This window comes from Furipterus horrens, unplaced genomic scaffold, assembly GCF_987537825.1.
Source record: "Furipterus horrens unplaced genomic scaffold, mFurHor1.1.pri manual_scaffold_13, whole genome shotgun sequence".
Classification (NCBI taxonomy): domain Eukaryota; kingdom Metazoa; phylum Chordata; class Mammalia; order Chiroptera; family Furipteridae; genus Furipterus; species Furipterus horrens.
The window spans coordinates 2,781,478-2,803,368 of NW_028327183.1; the positions used below are offsets into that span (position 1 = coordinate 2,781,478).

General features: G+C 56.2%; 1 protein-coding gene across 1 annotated transcript; it reads right to left on the minus strand.

The window, feature by feature from the left end:
- Positions 1 to 13,589: 13,589 nt before the first annotated feature.
- On the minus strand, positions 13,590 to 16,954 carry CBLN1 (cerebellin 1 precursor). The gene is made up of 3 exons (XM_090259595.1): positions 16,684 to 16,954; positions 16,416 to 16,535; positions 13,590 to 15,172 (listed from the first exon to the last, which is right to left on the minus strand). Exons 1-3 carry the CDS (start codon positions 16,945 to 16,947, stop codon positions 14,975 to 14,977), a joined length of 582 nt encoding a protein of 193 aa, XP_090115721.1. The 5' UTR covers positions 16,948 to 16,954; the 3' UTR covers positions 13,590 to 14,974.
- Between the last annotated feature and the right edge of the window lie 4,937 nt (positions 16,955 to 21,891).

A 21,891-nucleotide genomic window follows, 5' to 3' on the forward strand; every position in this document is an offset into this window, starting at 1 on the left:
GCCCTGCGGGGCAGGTCTCGGGGGGCCCGAGAGCTCTGAGCGACACGCATCCTGATTCTTGGAGCAATCATGCTTGCCCTTTACAGCGCAGCTCAAAATTCACCCCCTGGGCTTCCGGGCTCAGTCCTGACCCACAAAGAGCTCGGCAGGTGTCACTCCCGTCCTTACAACCACAACGAAGTGAAACAAACCGAAAACCAATAGGACCTGTCAGGGAACTGAGGTTGTGGGGCGGCTGGTGGCCCAGGAGCAGGAGAGAAAGGCAGACGCAGAGGAACACAGGCAGGGTGGGCTTGCTCAGGGCAGAAGCCGCCGGGCTTGCAGGACATTGGATTGGAGCTTTTGGTAAATTGCTGGAGGGCGGGAGAGCAGTGGCTCAAGAGTTTTACGGGGGCCTCTCACTTTCGTGGGTTTTACCTCCAGGAACCCCAGCAGAGGTCATGGGTGAAGATCCATGACAAATCGCTCATATTCCAGGCAAAGAAAGGGGAAGAGTAACATTTTGAAACATGTCCAGTGTATTCTCCATAACCAAGGCCTATTCTCCAGTTACAATGATTTTACCAGAGCCTTATCTCACCTGGGCAGAAAAGCCATCCTGCCCCCTCTACCCCACCCCTCACCTAAGGAAAGGGAGAGAACAAGAAAGAAAAGAAGTCCTTGTGAAGGTCACAGCTCGGGGACAGAGGCCCACTAAAACACTGAGATTTAATCTTAAGGCGAGAGAATGCCTCCCCTCCCCCACACCTCACCGCCACAATAACAGGGCTGCAGAGTAATAACAGTGGATTACAGCTGAAAGGGCTACAAGAGTTCGATTCTACTTAAGAATGAGGTTTCAGGGAAATCCAAAGAGAAAAGAAGAGATAATAACAAGAACACGAGAGAAATTTGAAAGCCCACGGCGCCTATGCCAACATTAAACAAAGACCAACCCTTGGCCAGATAAATATACAACCTCATCATAAAGGCCGATTTAACTCAGTTTTTATTACCCAGCACCTCATGTCTGGCTTTTGACAAAAAATTACAAGACAGCATAAAAGGCAAGAGGGGACAAAGCAGGTATCAGCACCAGACTCGGATACGACACAGATTTCGGAATTATTAGACAAAAAATTTGAGATAAGAGTAATTCATATCTAGAGGTCTTTAATGGAAAGAGGGCACAACATGACAGAACAGCTGGGTAATAGAAACAGAAAGAAAGAGATTAGTCAAAGGGAGATGCTAGAGATAAAAACACTGTAACAGAAACGAAGAATGACTTTGATCGACTCATCCATAGCTTGGTTGTGGGTGAGGAGAGTACCGGGGAGCGCAAACACATGTCAACAGGAATTTTCAAAACTAAAATACAGAAAGAAACAGGACCAAAACATAACAGAATATCCAAGAACTGCCCAACAATTTCAAAAGGTTTCCATTGCAGGGAACTATGATACCAGAAGGCCAACAAGGAGCGAACGGAGCAGAAAAATACTGGAGGTAAAAAGTGCTGGGGAAGTTTCCAAAATGAATGTCAAGCACCAAACCATGGGCAAGTCTGGAGGAACACCAAGCAGGATAAATACCCAAAACTCTACACCTGGAAATATCCTGTTTAAGCTTCAGAAAATCACAGACGGAGAAAACCTTGAAAGAAACCAAAGACCAACATCTTAAATACAGAGAAGCAAGGATAAGAATTACCGCGGACTCCTCATCAGAAGCCCTGCAAGCAGCAAGAGCGTAAAGTGAAATATTTAGCGTTGAAAGAAAAACCTCACCAACCTAGAGTTCTACACCCAGTAAAGTCACCCTCCAAAAGTGAAGAGGAAATACTGTCTTCCTGAGACCAACAAAAATAAGAGAACTCATCACGAGCAGACCCGCTCAGCAAGCAATGTTAAAAGGAATTCTACACGATAAAAGGAAAAGCAGCAGAAAAGGGATAAAGGTAAAATGAAATCTTTTATTTCTCCTATTCTTAATTAATCCAATAAAGAAACGTTCAATACAGTTAGAGTCTATGGATAACTGAAATCAGTGACAGAAATTTTAGAAGCAGGGAGTGGGCAGAACCGGGCATGTTCTGCTCTGAGGTAACTGTGCTGCCCGTGGAGGGCCACTGTGTTATTTGAAAGTAGGCTTTGATCAGTCGTAAGTGTATATTGCAAACTCTAAGGAAACCAGTATTTTTTTAAAAAGGGGTATCCAAAGGGGTATGATGGATATGCAAAGTGAGGTGAGAAAAAGAAGTCATATGAAATGCTCGGTTAAAACCAGAGAAGGCAGAAGGGGTAACAATGATGAGTGCAAAGAATAGGACACAGTTACAGGCTGTCAAACCAGAGGCAAGAATTCGCATCAGCCCGCACTCCACCTGATAATGTTACTCCCCACAGAGGGACTCCAGGTGAAGGATTCTGACAGCTCTGGGCAGGCACGCTGGAAGTGAGCGATTGGGTACGTGGATACTGGGCGGTGGAAGCCAGGCTTCTCACCGTTAGAGAGGAAACATACAGACAAGGAAGGGGAGGAGGGCAGGATGATCCACGTGGGAACAGAGTCGAGCTGGGGACCAATATGAACCCATGTTTAGTTTCCTATGGACACAGATGTCTACATCTGGAAACACAGCTGTGCCTGGCACGGATACACACGTTTTCTTGTCCTATCAGCTGAGAGGCCCCAGAAGCAATGAGCGCCCCTGGTGCCTAGACCTTGGTTTCTAACACCATTCTCAAAACTGCAGATTCTAGACCCAGGTCAGGAAATGTCCAAGATGAACCTCAAGCACCTTGTAGGGCCAAAAAAATAAAAAATAAAAAGGTGAGGAAGTTAAAATAAAAGAACTTACAATGAAAGGGGTATATAAAAGAGACAGGAACCAGTGGGAAGAGCTTCTCATGGCTAACGTTAGAACGACTTGAGCAAAGAGAAAAAATTATGTAAGTAGATTGGGCTATAATCCAAACTATTAAATAAAATAAATGATTGAATAAGTAAGGAGAAGAGACAAATTTCCCTTGCAGAGAAATCGGAAATAATTCCTGTTGATACATACACAGCTCTGAGGAAGAACTCCCCATTCCCTAAGTGTGAACGGCAGACTGACCTCCAAAGAATACAATGTGGAAACGGGAGGGAAGAGATAATCTTGGTCTTGGAGACTCCAGCCAGGGGACGAAGGTCGGTGTCAACAGTGATAAATCATGTGGATCGCGTGTACCCGGGATATGTCTTCCTCCCCCAAACCCGTAACTCTTCTCTAATTATGAGAAAAATACTAGGCACATTCCAATAACGGAACATCGCACAAAATACTTGACCACGACTCCTCCCAACTGTCAAAGTGATCGAAACCCAGAGAACTTCTGAGAACCCGTCACAGCTAAGAGGAGTCTCAGGAGCCAGGACAACTGCTGTGTCATGTGCCATCCTGGATGGGACCCTGGAACAGACAAAAACATTAGCCCGAGGAAATCTGAATGAAGCACGGATTCTAGTTAATAATAATGTTTTAATATCGCTTTGTGAATTGTATTACACTAAGGAAAGCCGTTAGTAATAGGGACACTGAGTGACGGGCCATCGGGGAATTCTCTGTACAGTCTTCTCCACTTCCTATAAACCTCAAACTGTTCTGAAAAATAAAGTTTATTAAAAACAAAACAAAGTCACCTCCTCCGTGAAGCCCTCTGCTTCCTCCAAGATCTCCTGGGATTGGCACCTCCCACCTCCTTGCCACAATAACATTTCCCCACGGCTGGTCCCCTCCCCAGTTTCTAAGCCTCCCCAGAGCACCAACCCTGTCATCATTGGAAAAAGGAGGGCCGCCCCTTCTGTTTGGGAGGCAGTGAGCTGTGCTTGCCTGCAGATGCTCTGGTCTCTTCCAGAAACAGCCTGTCTTATTGCCTGTCGCTGTCTCAGGAGACACTGCTGTCGGGATTAAAGGCCTCGAGTGACCTGAGGACCTGCTTGCTCTTCAGAGGCAGGTACACAATGGTCACCCCAGGACAAAGCTGGGGGCCCAGAGGCCGATGGCAGCCCCTCCCCTCTCGCTGAGCTGCCCTCGGCCCCTCGATGGGGCTCAGCAGCCTGTCTGCCTCTGTGGGCATCCATCGCTGAGAGCCAGGAAGGTCGGCTTTAGCCTGGGCCTTTGTCCCCGCCTGAGCCGTGAAGTGGCTCTATTTTTAAAGCCCTCAGTTGCTGTCTGTCTTGCTCAGCCTGTGCCTGGCGCCCCGGGGCCCGCTCAGGACAAACACTGCGTCATTTTGCTCTCTCCTCTCTCTGCTTTTATGCCATCACCAATACCTTCCTCCCCTGCGCCTGTCAGGGGGAGCCAGGCTCGTAACTCTTCCAGGGAAGGCTTTAGGAAGAAGGGAGTGAGGTGCAATCAAAGTGTCCGGTCTGGCTTGGGGGCGCGCTGGGGTGAGGGTGAGGGGAGCTGCTGAGACTGCCTTCTGTGCCTCAGTGGTCTCCCTGTGGTCTCCCCACGCCCACCCACCGGGACGCGGCCCCTTCTGGATTGGAGCCTTGATTGGCCGACAGCAGGACCTCATACAGGGTGAGGGCCACCCTGCCGGAAACCAGCCATGGCAGCAGCCTCCGGATGAGAGATTCGCCAGAGACGCACCGCAATAGCACAGCAGTGACAGCCAGTAAGTGTTTGTGACGCACACGGCAGCTCTTCCTGGGCGCGTCCCCTCAGCCAGTCACTGCTCAGGGTTCCTGACCTGCTTCCTGCCGCTGAGGCCCCCGTTTAGTCCTGAGGCTCAGATCTGGCCCCCGGCCTCCAGCCTTGACACCTCGCCATCTGTTTGACATGGACACATGAGGTCTCCAAGGAACCTCAAATGTGTCCCAACTGACCTCCTGACCCTCCCTGTTACCTCAGGCCCAGCTCTCCTCTCTGGGAGTGGCAATGGGGACCACCTGCAGTGTAACCCAAGATCTGGGGGACACCAAAGAGACCACTCCTGACACCCACCCCGCTTCCCTCACCTCTGTACCCTGGTCCAACACGAACGCTAAGGATTTAACTGCTCTCCCACCTCCCTGGCCCTGCCACGGTCCCAGCTGTCTCTGTCCCTAAGCCTGAGGCTGCCACAGCTTTGTCACTGGACTCCCTGCTCCCGGTCCTGTCCCCTTCCAGGCCTTTCTCCTCCCAGCAGCCAGCCCGACACCCTGTTCCTCCCCAGCTCCCAGCGTTCACACAGACCCATGGCTTGCACATGCTGTTCCTTCTGCCCGGAATGCTCTTCCTGTCCCCAGCCTCGGCCTCGGCCCTTCCTGGTCACACTCCAAATGTCAGCTCAAGGTCAGACCCCTCCCGCTCCCGGTTCGCTCTGCAGACAGTTCCTTCGGAGCCCTCGTTGCTGTGATTACGCGACTCTGGATGGCGGAGGGATAAGGCGCGCATGGTGCTCCCTCCGGGGCAGGGCGGGCCTGTTCCTTCAGGCTGGGCCTCCAGCGCCAGGAGCTGAGACTGGCTCCCACTCGGGGCTCCACAGTTGTTTCTCATGAGTAAATGGGTCCTCCCAACAAAGTAGGTGTTATTACCCTTTTTCTACACAGCTCAGAGCTCAGGGACTTTCAGCTTACCCAGGTCACACAACTGTCGGAGGCGGAACTCGAACAAGGTCAAGGTGCCCAGAAAGCCTGTGCTTCTGATTGCTGTTTTGTCCTGGCCTGTCCTTCTGGGTTCACGGGGCTTGTGAGCCAGGAAGGGCCTGAGGCACCTTTCCTCCTGACCAGGCACTACCCACAGTGGGGGGAGGTGAATAAACACACAGTCTTAATCCGCGATGCTTTAACAAAGGGGACCTCAGTCTGCCTTCCCAAGGGGGATACGAGTCAGGCCTGACAAATCAGAGCCTGCACTGCCTTTTTTATAAATATTGATTTAGAGACTGGCAAGGGACCTCTTCAGAGCCAATGAGTTGTCATGAGAGTTTTGCAAAGACTTCTGGGACAGAGGATCTAAAGCAGAGACCGTGAAAGGGCTGGAGCTTCTGCAGCTCTGTTGGAACTGTGAGGAATGAAGAAATCTGAACACAGAGGAAGGGAGACTGGGACTAGGTACTTGTGATCAAGTTCTGCCCAACGCAATCTCTTTCATACTTACCTTTGTGTTGTGTGAGCCACCAGTAAACCCTCTCCCATCCCCCCACCCCCCAAACTTCCAAGGCAGCTGTGGCGCAGAGCAGGTGCTGGGCTTGCACGCTGCGCGTGAGCTGAGCATCATCGCATAAATGTTTGATTGACAGCTCCAGGCTCCCTGGGGATTTCTGTGGTGGCTCTTCCACACCCTGAGGGCACGTGCCTTTTTTCAACTGCCTCAGACTCACATCATGCCCATTTCTGTCCCCAACGCCGCCTTCTCCCATCCTGGAGACAGCCAGGAAGCTGCCTTCTGTCTTGTGCGTAGGTAGGAGTCTGCAGCCCCAACCCTCTGCCCTCTGTCCCCACGCCACAGCCCACCTCTGCTCCCGACCGAGGTCCCTTTCCCTTCGTGCTCTCCTTTGTGCTTGTTTGCCGCAGGGTAACTTCAGTGGGAAAATGCGACCATTCACGGCTCACTTCAGTTTTCCCTGGTCCAACTGCGTGGCTAGCTGAATTGAGCAATTTTAACAACCGACAATAACAAGCAAAAGACCCACTCACTGGGCCTGTGGAGACCCGTTGCCCAGACTCCAGCCTTGACCTTGTGGCTTCCCCTTGGATGGACATGGCTCCTGGTGGGTGGCAGGTTTAATGGATCCCCTGAGCTCCCGAGGAAAGGGACCCGTGAGATGACGGACCGATGTGCTCTGATGGAGCAGAAGCCCTGGATTCCAGGGACATGGTCGGGTGGCTGGTGGCCATTCAGTCCTTCAAGGAGGAATCAAGCCCCTACCATTTCAGGCTCTGTTCCAAATTCTGGGGGCAAAGTGACTCCCAGGACAGACCAGGTCTCTGTCCCTAGGGGTGGGGCAGAGAGAATAAAGAAGCAAACAGATAAATGAAGTTCTGGGGGCCGTGTAATTAGAACTCAACTGGAAATATCACAGAGTGGCTCCACATCACAGAAAAAGACAGGGGTGGCCCGCTGAGACCTGGGAGAGAAGGAGGCAGCTGCGCAGAGCATGGGGAGTGGAAACGTATTCCTTCCCCCTGACAGGTGAGCATGTGCAAAGGTCCTGAGGCGGGAGAGGGCTTGGAATCGTCTAGGAGCTGAGCAGAATCCAGCATGAGCTACTCTGCACTCGAGGAAAGCCCGAGAAGATGAGCTGGTGGAGGTCAGCGGGGGCCAGATTACTGGATGGTTTCAAGCAGAGGACTCTTGGCTGGGTTTGGGTTTGAGAAACTCACTCTGGCTTCTGAGGGGCAAACGAGTTTGGAGGTGCTAAAGGAAGACTCATCCCACAGCTCTGAGAACCAGTGACTGGGTGGCTTTTTCTGTGGCCTGGGGCTAGAAGGCAGGATTCCAGGGACAGTTTTAAGTGGGAAACTGGCAGGAAGACTCCCCAACTACTGCCCGGAGAATCTTGCATTCCGTAGGCTTCTGGTTGGGATGGGAGCCTAGAGGTCATGCAGCTTTGCTCCTGGGGGGAACAGGCTTGCTTCTGTCCTCCGCCTGGACCCCAGCTTCTCATGACAGACAGTGACCCATTTAGACAATCCAGGGAAAGAGCTCCAAGCTTCACAGCCTCAAAGAGCAGCACTGTCACTCATATTGATGCGGGAGATGATTTAGGCCGCCCCCCCCCCCCCCGGCTCGTGAACCTGCCAAGCAAGCTCCCACGTGGGAAACTTGGGGAGCCCAGAGGAGAAGATGGAAAAGCACCAGACAGTCCGGTCCCACGTGACGGAGGGGCCAGGCGCCCGCACCCACAGCCCAATTGGTATTGCTGACATGCCCTGTCCCTCGACACCTTCCGGATAAGTAAACAATCCGTCTACCTGAAATGAACTCAGAAGAGAGCGAAAGAGACACAGAGAGAGCATTTGGAACGTTGCTGAGACCTAAATGGACCAACGTGGACCCAGATGAGTCTAGTGAAAGAGCAGGCTCCTCATCAGATGCATTTTAATTCCGGCTTTGGAGGCGCTCGGTCATTATAAAACCATCCGAGCTGCTCAGCAGAAGTACACATCGGGGAGTTAATTTCTGAGTCTCTCCAAATACAAAGGAGAGTCTCTCCAGCACAGGGTCTGGGCAGAGCACACAGCTCCCTTTCAAACGAGGAAGAAAGAGAGGCCCGGTGGCCTCCCCTTTGTTCGTGAGTCCCTCTTCCCGCTTTGAAAGTGTCCTTGCCAGTCTGCAGTGGTTTCTGAGGGTGGAGGCAGGTCCCTGGAGCCTCCCCTGAGCCTCCGAGAGAGCTCTGTTGGCCTGAACCCCCCAGCGGGACGTGGCTCTGGGCAAGGAAGGCTATCTGGGGGAATCCTGCTTCTCTTTAGACGGTTCCACTTCCGCAGTCGGCGGCGGAATCCTAAGCTGCGAAGGGACTTCAGAGGTTGTCCCGTTTTCTTCTAGGACTCAAACCCAGAGACCCCATCGATGGCTAGCCACCAGCCCGGGTCTGCCAGGGAAACACCAGCTCCCTCGTCGGCCCAGGCACCGTGTGGCCACTGTTTACCCTTTGCCATTGCAACGGCGCCACGGAAAGCCCTTCTGCGCCCCACCGGCTGACTGGCACCACCAGCAGGGGCTTCAGCCCAGCCATCACCACAGGCCTCATGGCTTGGTCCCGCATTGAACAACCAGTGAACCCACGTGGAATCAAGTTATGGGCTTTTGGGGAGAGGGACGGTATTCCGGCCCTTTGAGGAAAATAAAATATGGTCCCTGCCCTCTAAGTCGCTGATAATTTGTTGCAGGGTGGAGGTGAGGGGCGGGGGGAGCAGCGTGCAACGACCACCCCAACTCAGCTCCGTTGCTTTAAAACAAATGTGGCTGTTCAGGGGCAGCGGGGACTTAGGAGCAGGACGTCGAGCCTGCATCCCAGAATCGCACCGTCCGGGGAGTCCCATTGCCAAAGTCCTGTGAGGCCTCTTCCAGTCACTCAGGAAATGCTCTGGGGCCCACTCTGCACCAGGAGCTGTGCTGGGCACCGGGAACAGCGCCGTGACAAGGCCGGCGACCAGGGGGACCCCTCTGTGGAGTTCACAGTCTGGAGGACGAGGCCAACGCGCTCACGATGCGACCGGCCATCCCGCCACCCGTCTGCCCGCCCACTCGTGTGCGCACTTTCTCGCTCACTCGGGGAACGTGGGTAGCGTCTGCCCACCCGGACACTGTGCCAGGCACTGGGCATGTGCGGGGAGAGGAGCAGGGCACCCAGCAGGGAGGTCAGGCTGCGGCCTGAATAGGAGAGGGCAGGGGTCAGCAGAGGCAGGGGCCCCGATGGGTGGGGGGAAGGGAGGACCTTGCAGAGGAGGCAGAGCTCAGGAGCCTGCGTGGGTCAGGCAGGGGGTGCCCCCGGCCCCTCCCTGCACGTCTTGCCTGACCTCTTCACAGCTGAGCCAGATGAACGAAGGCCTCCCTAGGCTCTGTGGCCGCACAGCCGTGCGCCCCTTCCCGGCTCCAGCTGAAGGGGTCTCCTCGCCGCTGCCGGAAGTGCAGGCAGCCTCCTCCTCCACGCAGCGAGAAGCCTTAGCGCCAGATCCGAACACCAGCCCGCGCCTCTCATCACAGCTCCTCGGCTTCTTCCTTGCTGCCGCTGCTCCCTGCTCTCCCAGGGCCCAGGCTGGGACTTCCTGCGGACAGGCTGAGCTCAGAGTGACATGGGGGGGGGGGGGGCAGTAGCAGGTGCCTGGGAAGGGTCCCCTGCCTGTGCGGGGCCTGGGAGCTCTTCCGCGTCAGCTCCCCTGGCAGTGACAGGGGCGGGGGCCACAGTGAGCTGTGCAGGAAGTTCCCCTGAAGGGCAGGCTCCCTGGCCGGGCCCACGTCCGGCAGTCCTGCCAGGCCCAGTTTGGTTTCACCATGATGCAATCACAGGACACCTGCCCTGTGCCAGGCACCACGGGAGGCACTGGACCGAGCAGCACGAGAAAGTCTCCGCCCCTGCCTTAAAGGGGCTCACCCGCTGAAGAGACACAGACGTGCAGGCCCCAGTGGGGGGCCGTGCAGACTCTCAGACAGAGCACATTCACCCCCAAGGGTCCACGGCACTATGTGAGCAGCAGGAACGGAGTAGAGAGATGCTTCTGGGGTAAAACTCCTTGTTCTCCTGACTGCCTGGAGGGGGTTGGGGAGATGAGTGTCGGGGGAGGGGCAAAGAAAGGTCACAGAATCCTCTTCCTAATTCCACCTGTCACTTGCTCTGTGTCCCTATCCCTCTCTGGTTTCAGTTTTCCCATCTGTTACATGTCCCCGCGTGTCCTGCTTCTGTGACAGTGGGGTGACCAAGTGTTCACGGCTCATTGTCGCTACCATTTATGCAGCAGCTACTATGTGTCAGGTGGCGCTGAGCATTTTTATGCCCTTTAGCGAAATCATCACAACCACGCTGTTGTGAAGGCATTATTGTCCCCATTTGCAATGAAAGCAAACTGAGGCTGGGAGAGAGTGCGCTGTGCCTTCAATGAGGAACCTGTGCGGGGAGGTGTAAAGGCCTCTGGAAGTGCCCCCGGGGATCTCTTCTCTCCCAGGAACTGGCTGAAAGGCAGGAGTACCTGGCTTTCCCTTCTGGCTTGACCTCCTGTGTGAGGGCACCTCTGGCCTGCCCCAGAGTAGGTAACAATTTCCCATCTTTTCTTCAAAAGCCAGTGGTGGTGACAAGGACTGGGCCAAGCACAAGCTGGGAGGTGGGTGAGGAATGGGAGAGGGGGCGACTTAGACTCTGGGACGCCTTGATCAGAGAGAGCCACCCGGAGGGGACCCTAGACATCTTCACGCCCAGCCCTCAGGTTTGGGGAAAGAGTAGACTTGGAGGCACATCACGCCAGAGGCCCAGTGTGGTCGCTGTGGGCACCTCCAGGTCTTTCCACTCTGCTCTGGGTCCGTGGAGGCCTCGGGGCTGGCCCGGCACCGGCACACGTGGAACTGTTCTGCCTCCTGCCCCGCCCCACATTCTCCCCCATCCCTAGCCCATCAAGGCAATGATTAAGGAGCAGGCGAGGCTCCCTCTCCATCCAGGTCCTCGGGTTCTCATCAGGAGCCAGTCTTCCAGGCTGCGCAGCTTGGAGACCATGATCCTGGCTTTGCTGAAGGTGGAAGCTGCAGCCAGGGAGCCAGCCAGCCAGGAGCCTCGCTGGACCAGTGCTGCTCAGCAGACAGCACAGAGGACAACGACAGGCTCCTTGTCAAGGATCCAGCAACGGCCCAGCGGTACCCAGAAGTGCAATGCGCCTCTTGGAAAACTTAGGCCTAGAACTCATATCTGGGCTCCTCAGGTCCTAGAAACCCCCCAGATTTCTCCCCACTCCACACCCCCACACCCGGATAAGACATAGAACAGAGCCTCTGCCCTCAGAGAACTTGGGAGAGGAGGCAAGTGTGGTAAGAGAGACAAACTCCAAAGAGGGAGACCAGGAAGGGGTAACCACTATTCCCATCAAGGGTGAGGAAGGCTTCCTGGAGGAGGTGACATTTACTATTGGGGCAGGAGAAAAGCAAATAACCAAAGTGACCTGGGCAGGAGAGGAGTCTTTCAGACTGAGGGTGAGGTTGAGTGTGGGGTGGTCTTGGAACCCCTAAAGGCTCTATTCTGATTGGGTTTATTTGAGATGAAAGCAGGAGGCAGGGCCCCGACTGAGAAGGGACTAAAGAGTTCAGAATGCTGAAGGAAGCCACTGTGAGGGGTAGGTTTTAGAATTCCCCCTTTTCTTTCTCCCTCTCAATCCCCAACCCACCAGCTGCAGTCTCTGGTCACCCCCTCCCCACCAGCTGTAGCACAATTTTCAGATGAAGGTCGACTCACTTGCCTCTGGCAGAGGTAGCCATCATCTCAACCTTTGCCTCACCTGAGGGAGATGGCCCAGCTGCCTCTAAACTGTAGGTCCCTGGGAAGGGCCCCACCCAGGCTAATGGGAACCTCAGACCTGCGGGTGAGGGCAGATAGGGGGTGGAGAACCCCACATTGCTCCAGAGCCCTCTGGGGCAGCAGTGCCAGCCTCGCAGTTCTGAGCACTTGCTGGTGTGGGCGGCCGCTGCCTGTAGAGCCCACTGCAGAGCGGAGACGGCCCGCCCCAGGTCTCACCCTCCTGGACCAAACGAGGCCCAGGCGGAGGCGGGGGGAGCTCGAGGCAGCGACACCTGTGCTGACTAACAGGCCCGCTTCCCAGAGGAGGCAGCCTGGGAGCTGAATGGCTTCGATCCCCAGAAAGATGAGGATTTTGCAAAGCGGAGGAGAGCAAGGTGTTTCAACTTAAAGCCAGAAACAGCAGGGGCCGAGGCAGGAAGACAGTGATGGGCGCTGGGGCCCTTGCCTGGGAGGGCGAAGGGTTTGGCAGGTGGAAGGGGCTGGCCACCAGACCGAGGAGGGAGACCAGTGCCTGCACCAGAGGTTTGGCAGAGCAGGGGCCCTCCCCCAGGAAGGGGCCAGCTGGAGCCGGAGCAGAATGAAGGGATAACCTTCCCCTCTCTGTCCCACTTGGGGCCCCTGTGCTCCCCTCTGTGTCACCCCCTCAGGCCCTGGAGCAGAGGCTCAGTGCCTGCGGGCACAGGCTTCCCCTTGGCCTCCAGCCCAGGCTCAGGCCCAGGGTTCAGGAGCTGGGTCCCCGCCCGCTGCAGCCAGGACTCACTAGGTCCAGGCAAGAGAACTGGGGGACCCCTAGTCAGGGATTAGAGGACAGCTGGGACCTCAGAGCAGGAGGGACTCTTGGAGATGTTCAGATCTCTTTCTGTCTTCATACACATGGGCCCAGAGAGGGGACCTGTCAAAGTCACCCCAGGAGGGTCATAGCCTGGACAGTCACCCAGGTGATCCCCTCCTCGGGAAGAGGGGTGACCACCCAGCTGCAGCCAAGCGAGCTCCAAGCGCAGTCTGGGTGCAGCTTCCTTCCGCGGAGCGGACCGGCGATGCGGAGCCCAGCTGGCAAGCTGGCTTTGGGCGGGCAGAGCGGTGCCTCGCGCGCGTTCCGCTGCTGCCTCTCCAGCTCCCCTGACCTCTCCCCCCAACCGAAGAATGCGGAGAAAACATTTTTAAGTGTCTCTTTTTAAAAAGAACCGTTTTAAAAATAAAGTCCTCTAGGGCCCCTATTCCAGCTCACCTCTGCTTCCTGGGCAATGATCTGCATGAAGGGGAGCTGAGAAGCAGGAAGACAAAAGCATTGGGGTCCACTGCCCACTTCCCAAGTCCCCAGCGATTCCTGGCGGCCCGGGCCGCTGGGGCTGCGGAGCGCGCGCTGGGGCTGCGGCCAGGACTGCGCGCGGGGGAGGAACGGCCCGAGTTCCAATCAGAGGAGACTCAAGAATAAATCGAAATACGTTGCTTATTACGCTGTTATTAATTTCCCCTCCTCCCCACCGTCCAGGAGCTGAATTCATCCCTGAATATTGGGTCAGGAACAAAAAGCCTCTAAAAACACCAGAGCCAGAGGTTCCCACCCCGAGGCTCTCAGCCCGCCACCCCCTTTCCGCGCCCGACCGCCCCGTTGCCAAAGCGACTGGGTCAGACTTCCAGATTTAAAACGATGTCGTTTATTTCAACTTTGCTTTCACATTAGTTCCGATACAATCAAAACTCCTGGACGAACCTCTTGATCAAAAGTCCCGCAATGAGCGCTAGTGCTGGGCGCCCGGGTAGCACGGAGGGCAGACCCGGGATTCCGAACGCTGGTACGAAATCGCTGCTTCGGGAACCGAGGCGCGCGCGGCGGCGGGAGACACCCGGGGGCAGAGGCGTGGGAAGCGCGCCGCTCCGGGCAGACCGGTTCCAGCCCCTCATTGGGATTCTTCCTGATGCACGTGGACTTCGAAAAACCCAAACTTTGCTTCCGGGCCGGCAACCCCGCCGGCCTAGTAAGATTTCGGTCACATTTCTTACGTTTGCGTCAACGCGGGGAGCGGGCCCCAGGCCTGGCGAAGGCTGGAGCGCCGGCGGCTTGGCTCAGGGCGCATGCTAGCCCGTCTCCCGCACTCGGAACCTCGCCCCTTCGCATCCCGGCGCGCAAACCTCGCAGCTGGGGAAGATGCGGAATTTAGAAAGCGGTTGCAGAAAAATAAAAGTCCCACTTAAACTTTATTGGATTAAAGCAAATTTAAATCTTGGCTATTCACACGTATGTTACAGAGGACGAGGAAGAACCTCCTGGCGGTTGTTTTTGGAGCCGCAGAACACGAGGGCATCGACAAGCGTCAGAACATCAAGCAGCCTTGGGTTTCACGATCACTCCGAACAGGACATAGAAATACGGAAACACAGCCAGTTTCCACTGGGAAGAGTTCTTCGTGTACAAATGATATATATTTATATATATTTTTTTTAAACCGGTCACCGCTAAGGTGAGTCCTTTCTCTGCTAACAAGCAGCTGAGGACACAGAGTATCTTCAGTGAATTAACTCTTGAGCGGTGTGTTAAGGAGAGCGATACTTGCCAAATTAAAACCACCTCCCCCATCAAAAAATAAATGAAATAAAAACTTACCCCCTGCCAACTAAAATGGGGGAGGAGCGTATTAGATTTCAGCAGGGGACCTCAGCGGAAGATATTTCACATTACACCGTGAAATACAAAGTCTTTTCTATAAATCGGAGGGAACACGGACGTGCGGGAAGAAACAATGACAAGGCCGTCTCTCTTCCTTCATCACTGCAGATGGAACGGGGGAGCTGGGCTTATTTTTGGAAATAGGAGTGCGCAGAGCTAAGTGGAATTTACTTCTAATGAGTAAACGGACCCAGTCGTCCGACCCCCTGAGCGCACTCCTTTCGCCCTGATGCAGCCGGGGGACGCGTGGGAAGCTTCAGGTCCTGCCGCTTTCTCGTCCTCGACATCTCGGCCTCCTCCTTCCCTCTCCTGCCTGGGCCCCCTCCCTGCCTCCGCGTCGGAGATGAGCCCGTCAGAGGGGAAACACGAGGAATCCGGAGAAGGTCGAGTACTTCCAGCCCCCCATCAAGTTCCCCCGCTCCAGCTTGAGGTACGCTCTGTCCCCTTTCTCCATCTGGATCAGGACTCCGTTGCTGGCGGCCTCCCGGGTCACGTCCTGGTCGCCCGCGAAGGCGGAAATCACCGGCCATCCGTTTAACATAAGGCTCACCTGGGGAAGAGAGGCCCGCTCAGAGCTGCAGCCTGGGCGGGGCCGAGGCGGCCATGGAGGCTCGAACCCCCGCAGCTTGGCTAACCGCCCTAAAGGCCTGGAGGAGTAGGGGGAGGGGGTGCGGGAAGAACGGGGGCTTTGCAGATTTCTGCTGGGGGTCTCATGGGGGCAAAGGGTGCCCAGCTGGATGAGAGGATGGCGTGCCCCGCCCCCCACAAGCGAGTCGCCTTCATTCCTCGAGCACGCCCAGCGAATCCGAGCGCGCCCTTTTATTCAGTTTAAGGGACGCATTGGTGGTTTAGGCTCCCTGAGACCTTAGTCCCCTCCCCCTCCCCCTAAAGCTCAAATGGAAACTCAGACAACTCTGTTCTTGGCGATTCTGGGAAAACAAGCAAAAAACCCCGGTTCCTCCTGGCCCCAGCTGCCTGGCTGGACACAGTGGAGAAGCCGCGCGAGGATTTTGGCAGAAGAGAAATCTCGCGCCGAGCTGCCTTCTGTGCTTCATCCCCAAACCCCAGGCTCAGTTCCCGTCCAGCGCCAGCCGCGATAGCCTCGGCAGCCCAAGGCCCCGCGCGCGCCCTCTTCCCAGCCGCGCGGTCCACCTTCCGTCTGGGCCCAAAGGCGACCTGGACACCTTTGGGAGCCTGGGGAGCCGGTGAGAGCCGGCTGGGACAAGCCTGGAGCCAGGAGGGAGTGGCACTGCGCCCCGTCCCTCCTTTCCCCACCCTTCAACCGCTCGGGCTCCGCGCGACGCCGCTGGTGCCAAAACCCAGCGCGGGTCCGCGCAGGGACTCGGGAGGCCCGAGCGCGCTGCGGAAAGCAAACGCCAAGGCGTCTCGCGGACTTCGGAGCAGGAACAGGGGTCGGGGATAGTGTCCCTGCCGCTGCAGGCGGGGGGGTGGGGGAAATCTTGCAGAAGCGGGATCTGTCTGTGACGCTAACAGCAACCTCCACGGGAAATCCCTGGAGTCTCCTAGGAAAGCGTGAGAACCTCTTTGAAGGGGCCCAAAAGGCGGAGTTGGGAAACGCTGCCTTTGGGGAGGGGGCTAGGTCCTAGGAGCGCACAACAGGGGAAGCGAGGGACAGCCCAAGCCACAGGCGCAGGAGGCCCTGCTCCCCATCCTTCCAAGCAGCCCGGGCGCGTGCAGCTGCCCCTTTTACCTCCCACCCCCAAACGGGCCCCTCATTCCCGCTTAGTAGCCCCCCTACCCGGGCCTAGCCTGACCCTGAAGCGGCGGCTGACCTGGATGGTCTGTCTGTTGTAGACTTTCACCACGTGGAAGTTAAAACTGTAGATCCCTTTGCGCGGAGCGATGAAAGTGCTGCGTTCTGAGTCAAAGTTGTTCCCGATGTTCACTAGTACCTATAGCGAGAGGGGGACCACGGAGGTAGGCAGAGTCAGCACGGCCTCCTGCCGCGCGCCTCCGCAGAGCCTTGGGGGAATATCGGGCACCCACCTTCCAGCTCTCCCCTACCCCGTACCAGCCCCACTGCGTGGAGCTCTCTCTCACCTGGTCGAAGTAGATGATCATGGTGCGATTGCTCATCTCGGACGGCTCGTGGTTAGTGCTTCTGATGGCAGAGAAAGCCACCTTGGCGCTGCCAGAGCGCACGGAGATGCCCAGAGCTGTGCCCGTGGGATCGGACGTGGGGTTGGAGTCGCACACCACCAGGCACTTGCCCTCCAGCACGATGGGCTCCGTCTCATTCTGCCCCCGGGCCGGGCCCGCCAGCCACACCGCCCCAAGCAGCAGCAGCTCCACGGCGCCCAGCATCGCGGCGTCGACGCCCACCCCGCCCCCCACCCCCGGGGCTGCCTGCGCCAGCCGCCCCCCCGCCCCAGCCCCGCTCGGGAGCCCCCTCCTCAGCTCCGTGCGCAGGTCCGCCGACACCGCTCTGGACACTCCTGCTCTTCTCCGCACTCCCGGGCAGGCGTGCCCCCCGCGAGATGCTCCCGGAGCCCCGCCCGGGCCTCAGGGGAGCCGCGGCTGCCCAGCCGCACTTGGATGCATTGCCGCTGCCGCACGGTCCTCGCTGCTTCCGCTGCTTCCTGCCCGCACCCGCCGCTGGCGCCGCCGCCGCCGCTCTGAATTATTGATGCAGCCGGCGCTGCAGCCGGAGCGGGCCGAGAGCGCGCGCCGGGCACAAAGGCGCGGACCGCAGCCTGGCCCCGCCCCCGTCACCTCCCTGCCCGCCTCGCTCTACAGCCCCGCCCCGACCCCGGCCGAGGCTCCACCCCCCAGCCAATCCTGGAGCGCCGCGCTCCCCGCCGGGCCAATGGCGACGCTGTCCGCGCGCGGCCACCTGACCCCGGGCGCCGTTGTTATTAGGCGCGGCGAGGCGGGCGGCCGCGCGGCAGCAGGGTTGGGCTCTGGCCCGGAGTCGACCGAGGGAGCGAGGGCAGGGGCCGCGCACGCGCGCGCACGCGAGCTCGCTCCCGCACCACCCGCTGCGGCCGCTCGTTCTTTTGCTTTCCGCCTCCGGCGACGGTCTTCTTCGGCCTCTCAGCCATTTCTCCCGCCCCCCTCTTCGGTCCGCAGGTAGGAGGTGCGCGCGCCCAGGGCCGGGAGTCGAATCTCCGGGGCCTGCGACGCTCGATGTGGGCGCGCGGGGCGGAGGGGAGCGCCCCCCAGCGGGCGCGGGCGTGCGGGCGAGCCTCGGCCCGCGGGCTAACCGGGTGGCCGAGTGCAGGGCGCGTGCGTGCGAGGCGGGGCGGGGCGGGGCGTGCGCGGTGGGCTCCGGGGGCGGCGCACGTGCTGCCGCCCCGAGCGGGCTTGGCGGGGACTCGAGGCCCGTGTCTCCGCGCTCACCTTCCCCGGCCCACAGCCACGAGGAAGGGGTTGGACCCGCCGCCGTCGTCCGCCTCTCCAAGCGCCCGTTCTGCGGGCCCCGGAGTCGGAGCGAGCGTGCATTCATTCATTCATTCGTTCATTCGCTGGTTCATTGATTGAGGCTAGACCGTGGAACACGGACGCAGTGCCAGGCGCGGGGCAGGCGCTGAGGGCGCGGCGGGGAGCAAACTCAGCCGAGGCCGGCCGCGTGCCTCCGACAGCCCAGTGTGCGCGGCGGTAACAAGCACACCCGCGTCGCCGCACGCGGGCTCACTTACCAGATACCATTTTCGCTTGCACTAAAAATGTATACTTTGCACCCTTGTATTTTATGTAGTGCGCACCTTTATAGCGTGTCTCACCCACGGGCACCTGCACCTCTTTGCCTTGAGTGTAGACAAAAAATCTTGTGATCTATGGGCGATTTTTCAAGGGTACTTTTGACCCCAAATGAATGTTTGCGTCAGGCATTGACTTGGAACCTGAGACACACACATATACGTAGTCACAGACGTGAACATAAAAATACTGCTTTGCTGAGTGGCAGGAGAGAGGAGCTGCGGAGATGGGAGAGGAAGCCTGGGGTGCGGGAAGGGGTGAAGGATGAACGCAGGCGGTGACCACGGTAGGGGCGGGAGAGGGAGTGGACCTCGCAGTCAAATGCAAAGCAAAAGCGCCAGGCGGGACCCCCAGCCAAGGGCGGCTGGGGCGCTGCCCGCCCGGGGACGTGGCGCTCTGGTTGCGGCCAGCCGGGCGACCTTGCCCCTGCCTGCTCCGCGTGGCCGGCGGCGCCACCTGGAGAGAAGTGAGGCCTGGGACGACCGCGCCTCTTTTCCTGCGTCCTCTGGGCATCTGCTGCCCTCTAGGGTACGCTCTCCCACAAGCCCAGAGACCGGCCCGGGAATAGCCGGCAGCCACCCCTTTGTGCATCTGAGACTTTGATAGGTTTTTAAAGAGCTACCTGGGGGTGGGGGACCGCATCTCGGACCCCGCCTCCGTCTGCGGTCCCTGGGTTTGGCCAGGAGGGAAGGAAGGGGCGGGGAACGGGCAGGAATTTTACAGTAAATTAAAATGACACAGAAGTGTTTTTCAACTCCTCTTTTTGAGACATCTCCAGAAAGCGTTGCCAGCTGCGATTACACCTCGTGTGAGAGCAGCAGCTAATTTAAGAGGTGAAGGCTGTGTAATGCGGCTGCGCCCAGGGCAGCAGCCCAGACTGGCAGCTCTGCCCGGGGAAGGTGCCTGGGGAAACACGCAGGTAGCCGGCCCAGCACGCTCTCAGCGCTCTGGCCCCGCACAGCTGTCGTTTAAAATATGTACGGAGCGCCCCCGCCCCCAGCAGGCCTGAGATTACATATGGGGAGATGGCCAGACCCCCTCTTCTCTTCCCAGGGAGGCTCTGGCGGGCAGTGCGGAGGCCTGAACTGCTGTGCACACTCCGGTGCTCTTCACCTGGTGCTTGTGGCCTGGGCCTCCCTGCAGCCCAGACCCGCCGCTCTAAGGGCCTCCGGGACCTCTTTGCTGATACGTTCCGCAGGCATGTTTAACCGGCGGCCCCTACTTGGTCTCCTTCCTTCTTGCTCTTTCTCAGTGGCAACAGCTGCAGACCTACGTCCCCACAGCTAACTTGACTGCGTCTCTCTGTGCTATTGTCTGAGCCGTTCTTACAGCTCCACCTGTTTGGGTCCATCAGCGCCCACCTGGGCTCTTTAAAGCGCCTGCTCATTTATCGCCCAGGGCTCCTGCCAGGACCACCTCCTGGCTGCACTGGATACCGAATACTCTCTCCTTTGACGGGTATGTGGTGAGTGCCCCGAGAAACGGAGCCTCCACGCTCCTCCCGTGGGTGTGAGACGTCCCTGGCCACGTATCTCACATTGATCCTCCCGCCCCCGCGTGCTCCATCTCTCTTCCATGTAGTATGTGTTCAAAAGATCATAACTGTGAATTCAGTGTTGATAGATACGTGCTTTCCCGCATTGTGAGGCTCCGTGAGACAGTGTGTACGAGGAGGAAAACCCATTAGAAACCCTAAAGGCAGTCACGTTTATTTTTAGTGTTGCCACTTTGTTAGACTCGGGGTTCTTTTAGCTGCCGGTGATAAAACCAATTCAAACTGGCTTATTAAGGACTTTATTTGGTTGGTGCAAAAAGCCCACGGGTAGGTCTTGCCCGTGAAAGGATGGCTGGATCCATCACTCCAGGTTACCAGCATCTGTTTTCTGGTCCCGGCTTCATTTTCAAGCCTGTTGTTTCCCTATGACAGCTCCTAGCAGCTGCTACCGGCTTACTCCTGGCAAGAAAGCAGAACTTGTGTCTCTAGCCTCAGGGTGGTCCTTACAGAGGGGAGGGGGTCTGAGGTCAGCACCTTCTGGTGACTGAGCTTGGAGCCAGGTGTCTTTCTGGAAAGGGGTCTGGTGTTAGGTACAGACCGGGGGAGTTCTCCAGAGGAACATCGGAGAGGGGCGCTCAGCAGGCAGAAACTACACAGGTCGACTTTCGTCCTGCGAGACGGTCCGCTGCAGGCGACGTCACCCCAAAGAGCGGCAGTGGAGGCCGGCGCGGCAGCCAAGCTATAGCTGTGCGTTTGTCTTGGTCCCTTTGGAGCTTCAAGGCCTCAGCTGGGCGTGAAATCAGGCACTGTCAGCATCAATGTCACTGAAGGCTTAGCTTCGAAATCTGAATGTACTTCAGATGGTAGAACTAGATCAGTATAGGAACTGCAACATTCTATCCTAAAGGGTTTCTTCACTTTGTTAGAAAAAAAATGAAAAAGAAAAATAATTGACAACATTTTTTGGAATTGATTTTTTTTTTTTTTCCTTTTCATTTTTTGGGATCCCAGAAAGGTGGGACGTTTACTTCTTTATGGCCAGGCACCTGATATTCCTCATCACTCATCAATTAATGGAAAAACTGAACATTTGAGAAAGTCTGAAAAATGAAGTATTGCGTGAGGCCATTTCTCAAATTTAGGGCTATAGGGTTTAACTTGCTAAGGCTTTTCAGAATTTTAAATTATTGGTAAAGTGTTATAAAACCAGCTACCTGAAGCTTTTAATGTGTTGTAGAGTTTAGGGAACCACAAGGTTACAAATAATGAATTTATACTGTTGCTGTTATACCCGGTACCTGCTGTTTCAAATTCACCCTTACGTTTTGATGAAGCCAAGCGCCACCCCACCCCACCCCCGACCATGCATTCTGAATTTCCCACCACAATGCATTTTGAGAGGTGAAGGTGACTTATGTTCATGGAAACCCCACCTACCCCAGACTCCTTCCCCAGGGAGAAAACAACCAACCTCTATTGTTGGGTTGAGAGAACACTTTCAGGAAAGGGGGAATGTTTTGTCACAGGATATGAAGCAAACTCATCCTTTTATTAAGGCAAAATGGGTTCTCTAATGTTTGTACACATCAAACAGTATTTCATCTCTTTTAGTCTTGGTTCAAAGTCCCAGACAGTACTATTTCCTAGTCTTTAGTTCATTTGCCCATAAAGCAGGAGAGAAAGGCTGTTCTGTTCTGAAGAGGGTTAAATTTAAGATTTCAAGGGTCAAGGTCATTTAAATTAATGCTTAGATCTGAACCATAACATATGAGAATGATTCTAACTTGTGCAAAGTATGAAATAATTTAACTTTCCCCAAAGCCTCCGTCTTTCTGAGTGTTCTTTTTCCTATTCAGGTTCATTTCAATGCAACACTTTTGCTGTTTCAGTTTTAAAAGTACGTTACCAAATTACCTTTGTAATTGGACACTTTTATTAAATACAGGAGACTGCAGGGTCGTTTTTAAATGGTTTAAATGGTTCGTGATAAACATTTAAATTCTTTAAAAAAAACAACCTTGTTCTTAAAAAAAAATCATATGTGTTCAAAATGT

Bases quoted from the DNA above. Each gene is read 5' to 3' on its own strand.
- CBLN1 (XM_090259595.1), bottom strand. From the start codon at position 16,947: ATGCTGGGCGCCGTGGAGCTGCTGCTGCTTGGGGCGGTGTGGCTGGCG. The intron at 16,536-16,683 runs GTGAGAGAGAGC...CTCTCGCTATAG, and splicing joins TGATCATCTACTTCGACCAG to GTACTAGTGAACATCGGGAA. The intron at 15,173-16,415 runs GTCAGCCGCCGC...TCTCTTCCCCAG, and splicing joins ACAACAGACAGACCATCCAG to GTGAGCCTTATGTTAAACGG.